Source organism: Tupaia chinensis, unplaced genomic scaffold (genome assembly GCF_000334495.1).
Source record: "Tupaia chinensis unplaced genomic scaffold, TupChi_1.0 Scaffold000346_1, whole genome shotgun sequence".
In the NCBI taxonomy this organism is placed as follows: domain Eukaryota; kingdom Metazoa; phylum Chordata; class Mammalia; order Scandentia; family Tupaiidae; genus Tupaia; species Tupaia belangeri.
In genome coordinates, this window is record NW_006159840.1 from 6,625,135 (window position 1) to 6,635,044 (window position 9,910).

Here is a 9,910-nt window from a genome sequence, read left to right on the forward strand (position 1 = left end):
GAGCGGGCAGTAAGGCTCAGGCCACGGCACGCCCGGCCACGGCACGCCCAGCCACGGCAAAGGCGTGGGGCCGAGGGAGGCTGACAGGGAGCGCAATAAACCGAGGCCCCGCAGCTTGGGAGTCCCCTTGTCCGAAGTCATGGAGCCATGGTGAGGGTTCTAGACCCAGACCCTAACTCCCTGGATCCCTCAGACGAGGAGTCCTAATTTTTCTATTTTTGTTGGAGAGGTTTTTGCTATAGGGCACGTGCACTCGCCAGAAAGACAGAAAGACAGAGAGACAGAAAGCGAGAAATCACCCCCCAGGGGGAATGGCCATGCTGCAATCCCTTCTCCTTCATTCTCTTCTTGGGATCTTGGGCACGCACACACATGCGACTGGTGTGAGTTTAAGACAATGGGGCTGAGACTCGAACTGCAGTCGACTACATGGGAGTCCAGCGACATAGCCATTACACTAACTGCTGGTCCTGAGTCCTAATTTTTAGACACCAGGTTACTCTGTGCTCACAACCAGACACGTTTCTCCCAAAGACCTGAGGGGTGGAGGGTCTGGGAGTGAGAAGACAGAGGTTTGTAGACTGTAGCGTGTGGCCCTGTGGTCAGTGTGGGCTTGCGCGGAACCAACCAGAAACCTGATTCTAGGATGTCAGTCACAACCTGCACGTCCCTACTCACACCGCCAGGCCACACCATAGACATGCCTCCACACTGCACACGATCTAGTTTTTAGAATTTGCCAAAGGAGGGACCAGCGCTTGACGTAATGGCTATGTCACTGGACTCCCACGTAGTCGACCGTGGTTTGCGTGCCGGACCTGATGGCTTAAACTCACGCTGGGCGCATGTGCGTGCGTGCCCAAGATCCCCAGAGGAGAATGGAGGAGAAGGGACTGCGGCGTGGCCATCCTCCCCCCGGGGGGGTGATTTCTCGCTTTCTGTCTCTGTCTCTCTTTCTGATGAGCTCACGCGCCCTATAGCAGAAACCTCTCCAAAAACTACAAATTGCCAGAGGGGTGTGCACTTCCTGGAGCGAGAGCGAGCGAGCGCCCTCCCGTGGGCCTGGTCACGCCGCACTCCCTTCTCCATCTCGCTCTTTTGGGGTACTGGCACACACAGGTCCGGTGTACTTTGGAGCTGCCAGAGCTGGGGACAAACTGTCCAGTCGGCCATGTGAGATCCAGGTGCCTTAATCATCAAAAGCCTGCCACCCATTTTTCTAAAAGGCGTCGGGGAGAGAGATGCGGGAATCGTTTCTCCTGGCAGGGCTTGTAGTTCCTCACCCTCCTTAGGGTTCTCGGTACCCAGCCACCCTCCCAGGGCTGTGTGCTCCGTGGGGAAGCACACCACACACCGAACCACAGCCCGGCGCTTCCCACGGCAAAGATGCCCAGGCTTGACCCTCAAGGGGCTCTGGCCACAGACACGCGAGTCAGGACGGTGTCCCTCCTTATGGTGTGAGGCAGGGGGGACCACAGAGGCTCCATCACCCTCGGCATCGGCATCGCCCCAGTCCATGCTCAGCAACCTGGGGGAGTGCTGGGGACAAGGAGCTTGACCGAGGCCGCAGGCCCCGCCAGTTCCCTGCGTAACCAAGCCCACAGTGAATACTGGAGCCAGGCCCTGGCAGTGCCTCTCCCACCGGGCCCTGCAGGATGGCATTACCTGCACGATCGGGTGCACTGGGACTCGGGGTGCATCCTGCTGCAGCGGCTCCTGGACCACGCTGGAGGCCACGAAGCTGAAGCCCCTAAACAGGTGGTGTGCGTTGGCACTCGGGGGGACGCCGGGGGAGTCTGCAAGAGAACAGAGGGGTCAGGGGTCAGAGAGCTGAGCAGTCTCAGGTGAAATGGCGGGGAGTGCACATGCGTGTGGGTGTGCACGTGTGAGTGTGCAGGACCACATGGAGAGCGAACCTGAGAGGCTGGATTTTCTTTAATAATTATTTATTATTTATTATTATTATTATCTTGGAGAGGTTTCTGCCATAGGGCACGTGCGCTCGCCAGAAAGACAGAGAGAGACAGAGTCAAAAAGTGAGAAATCACCCCCCAGGGGGATGGCCACGCCACAATCCTGTCTCCATCAGGGCTTGAACGGCGGTAGTCCCTGTGGGAATCTGGTGCCTCAACCACCATACACCCGCCAGCCTCAGAAAAAAGTTTTAATATAATACATAACGTGTATTAATGTGTATTACAACATACATTAAATATTGTCTATAACATTATATATGAAATAGTGTACATATTTAACACACATTAAAATATGCTCGGGGCCCGCTGGTGGTACACTGGTTAAGTTGCTGGACCCCGATATGGCCGACTGTGGTTCAAGTCCTGGACTTGGCAGCTTGAAAGTCAGGCTGGGCGCGTGTGTGTGCCCGCGATCCTGGGAGGAGAATGGAGAAGGGACGGAGGCATGGCTACCTCCCGGGGCCATTTCTCACTTTCCCGCTCTCACTGTCTCTCTCCCTCTCACCAGCAAGCACACGTGCCCTTTGACAAAAACCGAGAAAAGACTGAAGCTATCATACATTAAAACAGGAGGCAGATCTAGGGCCAGCCCTGTACTCGGGTAGCTAAGGGAGCTGGTCCCGCAGGGCCGGCCACGGCGCTCATCCGGCCTCTGCAGCTCGGGAAGCACGCAGGGCACGTGCACGTGCACCCCGACGCCCCGGGACGGGGACAGAGGGAAAGGGCGGAGCACGACCACCCTACGGGGTGCTTGGTTTTTCCACCTGTCTCTCTGGGGAGTGCAGACATACTCTAGCAATTAATATATATATATATAGCAACATGTACACGCCTCATGATACATGCTATATAATATCTATTGGGTTGTCGGGAAAGTCATGACATTTTCTCTGTGTTTTCTGTCTACGCAAAAATGCATCATGACTTTTCTACCAACCCAATAAATGTGTAATACGTATTTAATTTTTTTACAGAAAATACATAAAAACACTTAAAATACAAATTCTGGCCATCCCTTGGTATCCTTGGGGGATTGGTTCCAGGACACCCCCTGCCCCATCCCCACACCCACAGGTGCTCACATCCCGGACACACAGCAGTGCGCGTGTGCATGCGCCCTACGCACACCTCCATGGACCCGCAGTGCCTGACACCACATAAATGCCGCTCGAGTCACTGTCTTGCTTTTGTCCTTGACATCTCTGCTATGGGGCACACTCGCCAGAGACAGGAAGTGAGACATCTCTGCTATGGGGCACACTCGCCAGAGACAGGAAGTGAGACATCTCTGCTATGGGGCACACTCGCCCGAGGCAGGAAGGGAGACATCTGGGATTGGTTCCAGGACACCCCCTGCCCCATCCCCACACCCACAGGTGCTCACATCCCGGATACACAGCAGTGCGCGTGTGCATGCGCCCTACGTCCACCCCCATGGACCCGCAGTGCCTGACACCACATAAATGCCGCTCGAGTCACTGTCTTGCTTTTGTCCTTGACATCTCTGCTATGGGGCACACTCGCCAGAGGCAGGAAGGGAGACATTTCTGCTATGGGGCACACTCGCCAGAGGCAGGAAGGGAGACATTTCTGCTATGGGGCACACTCGCCAGAGGCAGGAAGGGAGACATTTCTGCTATGGGGCACACTCGCCAGAGGCAGGAAGGGAGAGAGCACCCCCAGAGGGATGGCCACGCTACAACCCCTTCTCCATTCTCCTCTTGAGATCTTGGGCACGCACATACGAGTTTCCAGCCACCAGGTCCGGGGTTCAAGCTGAGTTCAGTTACATGGGAGTTCAGGGCCTTAACCGTGAGGCCATACTCTGCATTTTTAAAATTCGTTTTTATCGTATTTTTATTTTCATGCAATTAATGTATTTATGTTGCATAGTTTTGAACTGCAGTGGTCAAATCTGTATATGCAGAACCCAAAGATCCGAGTGCCGACTCCACACGCCCTTTAAAGGAGCGTGTATGTGCATGTGAGCACACGCCCGGGCACTCTGGGATCGCTCACCCTCAGCCCCTCCGCCCTGTCTTTTCTCGGTCAGGCACGTAACTGGGAGTGCGAGGGAATGACTGTGCCTTGGTCTCCGTCCTCAGTGACACGCGGGTGGGGTCAAGGGGCAGCTGCGGAGTGTGTAGTTTTTGTCTTCAATGGTTTATTTGGGGATGGTGATTCTAGGGTGACTGCTTCGGAGCCTGGATCGCGGGTACCTGGGGGGCCTGTCTACCACGCACTGATGAACAAGTGCCCATGCCCCACGCACTTCTACTGGGGAGGGACCCAGACTCATGTGGGGTGAGGGGAGGACACAGGAGTCTCCTCCTCCGGGCAGCAGTAATGGCCCCAGACTTCAAGGGCAGTCACCACTGTTGACAGGGCTGGTTTCACCTGGGGACCGCGGAGGAGCCCCTGAGGTCTCCCATGACCCGGAACCATCATGCAGTGAGTGATGGTGTTGAAACCCCTGCATTGCAGGGCCCAGAACTGGCGTCCTTCCCATTCCTGGTGCCAGTCCGCTTGGACAAGAGCTGCCCAGGGCCGAGAACCTGTGAGAGCCAGTGGGAGCCCATGGCCTCCATGTCTGTGTGGGCACACACCCATGCCTCATGCACACATACATGTGGAGATGGAAATGTGGCTGACAGCCTGGACCCACAGGGACACAGGGATTCTCAAGTCCAGCGGTGCCCCCTGAGATTCGGCACCTGACCACCCACTTGTCTCCCGATTCTCTTAAAATTCAGATCTCAGGTGCAAAGCAGGTGACCCGGGACCATCACGCAGCCTGGCCCCCCGCCTGTGCACTGCTCCCACGGCTGCGGAAGGAGCTGTCGGCTGGTGGGAAGTGCCCACCACCTGACATGGTCTGTGCTAACATGACCCAGACTCGTCTGCTGAGGCCACTGCCCTCAGGATGGCGTGTCTGAAGGTAGGGCTTTAAACAGGCCACGAGGGTGAGACCGGCCACAGGGGTGGCTCTGGCTCTGATCAGTGTGCTGAGGCCACCGCCCTCAGGATGGCGTGTCTGAAGGTAGGGCTTTGAACAGGCCACGAGGGTGAGACCGGTCACAGGGGTGGCTCTGGCTCTGATCAGTGTGCTCATGACAAGAGGGATATTAGAATGTGTATGCCCCCTGCACACGTAGGACACAGGGGCAAGTGGCCATCTGCAAGGCAAAGAGGGAGACCTCGCCAGGAACCGACTGCAGCGTGACCTCACCTGCAGGAAGCATGTGCTGGGGTTAAAGCCACCCAGCCTGGGAGTTTGTCACAGGGGCCCTCATTCACTAGGACAGCATATCTGAGAGCCACACGGAGGTCCCACGAGGATCATTTTAAAGGGTACCCACCTGTCCTGGTTGAATTTGACAGCCCCCAGAGTACCCTCAGATGGTACGTCCGCCCTGCTTGGGCCTAGTGGCCGACAGAACTTTCCGAGGGCTTCTGCTCCTTGCCCGCACACACCTGTGGCGGCCCAGCTGCAGGCTTCTCCATGCTCCCCCTCCCTGCCCCACAGCAGGGCTCTAACTAAGTGAGGACTGCTCTGTTTGGGGGCCTGTGTCTGTGAGGACCCCAGGAAGTTGGGACTCGAATGGCAATGCGGGTGAGGGAGGTGGGGTCGCTGAGCACCCTGGCGTCCCCAAGGTGGTGCCCAGGGGCCGACAGAGAGCCGGTCCTCCACGTGGACGCCCGTCACCGCAGAGGACACCAGGATTAAATGGAACTTTCAAGGCTTCCCACTAACGGCACTCCGAACCCGGATCTCTGGGTCTGCTACGTGGCCTGGCGAGCAGGAGAGAAGGGCAGATGCACCCACCTGTGGGGGTCCGTGCTGTGAACTCGGGGTCGAAGTGGAAGGTGTCCTCAGGCCGTCCCACTGCGGGCTTGAAGGGTGGCTTGATCTCCTTCCGGTACAGCTTCTAGAAGAAAAGTAAGACAGGGCACTGAGGACCCAGACACCCAAAACCTGCCGGGGAGGGAGGCATCCTGGCCACTCATGTCCCCATGAGGCCCTCACGCAGCTCCTGGAACACCGCCGCACATCTGAGCATGTCCAAATCCCCGCGGCATGGAGGGCGAACACATCCGTGTGGCGTGATGGCGTGTGATCGTTGCACGGTGCGTGAAGACACAAACGCGCAGCACCGACGCCGCAGGCTCGGGGTCTGCTGAGGGCTTCCTTCTAAGGCGACAGTTTCCCTACCTCTTTTTGGTACAATTTTCTGCTAATAAAATTCTACAGGACAGACACTTCTTGTCCCCACCCAGGGGCTAGCAAGGAGCCACATGGCTGTCCTTGCCCTGCCTGGTGACCTTGGAGCCTCCGCTGAAACATCGGCTCTGTGGGGACATGGCGAAAACCTTCCCAGGGCCAGGAACTCACCTCGGGGTCATAGCCAGGGCACCCACCAGCTTCACACCTGCACCCCTCCAGAACCTCACCGGCACCACCTTGCCCGGGTGACCTGGATTCCCAGACCCCTCCTTGGGCAGGAGGTACAGAATGGCCACCCCTCCACGGTGTGGGCCCTGGAGCCCCATCTGAGAACGCATCCCCACCCCAGGCGTGCTCAACCTATTGGGGGACAGGGACCTCTGGGACCTGGTGTGGCCTTGGCCCTGAGCACAGGCTGTGGGGGCCCCAAGGAGGCAGCCGGCTACGCTGAGGAGGCGAGCATAGAGGTCCAGGCTGCAGGGAGCGATGGCCCCGGCTTGCCATGGGCGGGGGTCAGCAGAGGGCAGGAGAGGCTGGACCAGTGACCCCAGAAACAAACGCGGGTGGGCCCTTCTGTCCTGACAGGTGGTGGGCACAGGAGGGCGGGTCAGAGCTCTCCTGACCCTGTCTGACTGGGGTCCTCCCGGCATGGCTTCAAACCACTGATGTCCAAGTCCTCGCTGGGTACTTCTGCCCAGGTCAGAGCCCAGCTTTCCAGCTGGGGCCGGATGCTCCGGTAGGTCTGGGAAGTGGATGCGATACCCCGAAATCTCAGCGACACTGAGAAGCAGATTTTGTCACTTGTCAAAGGAGAACCAAAGCCTGGAGAGCAGAGTGACACCTCTGGGCTGCAGGGAGGTCTGACGTCCATCTGGGACTGCTTGTCTGTGTCTTGCCCAGATCAAAACTGCGGGGCAGCCCCAGAAGTGCAGACCCTGCTGAGAGGGCCGAAGACGACCCGTGCCCTTGACTCCTTCTGGGGCTCAGTGGCGGCAGGGACCGGTCACCACCCACGTTCTTACAGAGAATCCATCGGACGCGGACTCAGCCAGCAGGGGTGCGGCTGGGACCCCCACCAGGTGGAGGGGACCCCGTGCTTCACTCTGAGGCACTTGGCGTGACCCCGGGCCCTGTGGCCGTGTGGTGCCCTGGTCCCTCACTCTGTCCGCCGAGAGCTCACAGAACTCAGAGGATCACATGGTACCTCGCGTTACGTGGCAGCGCGTGAAGTACACCTCCGGGTCCTGCCTTTTGGAACCTCGGCCCTGAGCGGTGTTCCAGCTGAGGCGGTCCTGAGTAAACGGGTGTGCGTGACAGCAGGGGGCGTGCGTGACAGCAGGGGGTGCCAAGCGTGGCCTTCTGGGCACACCCCTGTCTTCCAGGGACCTGCAGCCCCTGTCAGGCTGCCCTATGTGGGTGGCACCGTGGACAGAACCTCCACCTGCCAGACCTCCTCGCTCTGTGCCCCTCAGCCGCGGCAGGTTCACACTGCTTGGGTAGGTGGCCTGAGCACTCCTCCCAGGCTATCGGGGGCCACGCTGGCCTGGGCCGGCTTCCTTTGCCTTCTTGCGCCCTGGAGGTCGGGCAGCTGACCGCCTGCCCACACCCAGCTGCCTTTCCTTTCCTGCGTCCCAGCTGAAGAAGGGGTCTGAGGCTTTGGGAAGAGGTGGCCTGGCTGCTCACTGCTGTTTCCCCGGAGTCTCCAGGGCCAAGTTGAAAATGAAGGTGACGTGTTCCCCAGTGCCATGTCGGGCTAGGCAGGGCATTAATCACTGGCCCAGATTCCCCTCTGTGGCTCTGGACACGTCCTGCTCACACGGACGGGCAGCCGGACCTGTGACCGGATTCACTGGACGTTGCTGTAAACCACAGCCATCCAGGCATTAGGACGAGGCCCGGGAGCCATCCTGGGAGGCTCTTGTGTGGCACAGGAGATGGGAGAAAGGCTGAGTGGGCACGCGGAGCTCCATCCACCCTAGAAGGCCTCCAGACAGCTGGGAAAGGACGGAGGATAGGCAGGAATGATAGCTGCACAGCCGAGTGGGGACGGGGTCCGCTTCGGGGACATGCCCGACATCTGCCTCTACAGACAGCACTCAAAATACACGCCATCCCGGACAGTATGCAAAACACGCGGGTGCGGGGCGAGGGGAGGACAGCAGGGGCCCCGCACAGCCCGAGCCAGGGTGCCCTGACGGCTCTGAGCCAAGGAGAGGAAATCCGGGCTCCGCGCGTGGTCAGACACAGGGAGAGCGTTTCCAGAAAGTGCTCGCTGGGGCCCGCGCGGAGCGGGCTGTCTTCATGTCCTCACTGGGGAGACGGACAGGAATCTTTATTGTGCCAACAGCAAGTGCCACCCTGGTGGTGACATGTACGTGGGTGGACTTCAGAAAGCCCGCTGAGAACAGAATCGAAGTATGCGGTGATTTGGGGGCAGAAAAAGCTGAAGCCTACGCATAGTCTTTCACAACAGCATTTTCCATGACCCTTGTGAAGACCCGTGTGGGTAAGGCCAGCCCCGCCTCTGTGCGTCACTGTCCCCTGCAGGCAGGAGGACCATAGCAAGCTGTCGCGCGCCCTTCACCCTCTCCTGAGGTCACCTCAGAGGGCCCTGGCCTTGGATGATGTTCTGGAAAGTGACAAGGGGCCAAGGAAGTCTGGGTGCAAGTCATTCCCCGCCCGCGGAGTGCCCGTCTCAGCCTGGGTCTCGTGGCAGGACGCTGCTGGGTGGGGCCTTCCCCGGGCTGCGTGGCCGTGGGGACACCTGATGGGCTCACGCCGAACTCGTGCTAACTCTGTGTTCTCAGCATTGCTTCAGCTGTGGGGAAACGCGCCTCCTGCCCTGCTGGACATGCCCGCATCCCCCACGTCACTGGCCACTCCTCACTGGCCCAGCCCGGAGCACGCCCTCGGAGGGGCACCTTCCACACGAGTACGGAGGCGCTTGCTTGTGGTGGGCGAGTTACCAGCACACGGTGGGCAGCGGCCCACGTTCCTCGTGTGACTGACACGTCTGCTCCAGCGGGTGGGCCGTGACCCGGGCAGCGGCTGGATGGCAGGTGCTTCCTTAACGGTAAAAAGAGGTCTGCTGGCAGTCTGGGGTCCTGGGCGGAGGCAGAAAGGGAATAAACACTGTTGGCTAGCTTCCCGGCTGGGTCCCGAGACAAGCCCCTGGGTGAGGCCCTCAGGGATCCGACGTCAGGGCGAGGTCTTCTCACGGGTCAGTCCCGAGTGGCCGCGCTGCAGACGGGGTGCTTCTCGGTATCCGTGGTTCTTGTGGTTGAGGCTCCGAGTGGTGCTCAGTTATCTAAGCTGCCGGCGAGCGGACTGGGCTCATCTGGACAAGTGTGTCCGCCAGGGAAGTGACGCTAAGTACCTGGAGACCCCGCATTTCCGCCTCCGCTCGAAAGAGCCTACGGCTTGGCTGGGTGTGTGCCGGGCCCAGGTCTGCCATGGCTGATAGTCACAGGACAGCCTGCTGGTGCCACTCAGGGGAAGAGGCCCAGCCAAGAGGGCAGGCTGACAGCGACTAAGTGGTCCCTGGGGTGACCCGCGTTTCTGCCCCTGGGCCTCTGTTGGCCCATCCGACCTCTCCCCAGCACCCGTTCTCCTGGCTAGCCCCACTCGCCTGCCCAGGCACTGCTCTCCTCTGACCGGACACTGGCTGCTCTCCTTGTCACCCACTCGCCTGCCCAGGCCCTGCACTCTC

The 9,910-nt window shown here is 59.4% G+C and overlaps 1 protein-coding gene across 3 annotated transcripts in view; it reads right to left on the bottom strand.

Annotated features, from left to right (window-relative positions):
• RPS6KA2 (ribosomal protein S6 kinase A2) overlaps positions 1–9,910 on the bottom strand; it is a 336,349-nt gene that overhangs the window by 31,696 nt on the left and 294,743 nt on the right. For all 3 annotated transcript variants that reach the window (XM_006152264.1, XM_027773360.1, XM_006152266.1), the window contains 2 exons: positions 5,803–5,905; positions 1,666–1,796 (listed from right to left, as the gene is read on the bottom strand). In XM_006152264.1, the coding sequence (XP_006152326.1) occupies positions 1,666–1,796; positions 5,803–5,905 (234 nt within the window). The remainder of the gene's footprint in view (positions 1–1,665; positions 1,797–5,802; positions 5,906–9,910) is intronic.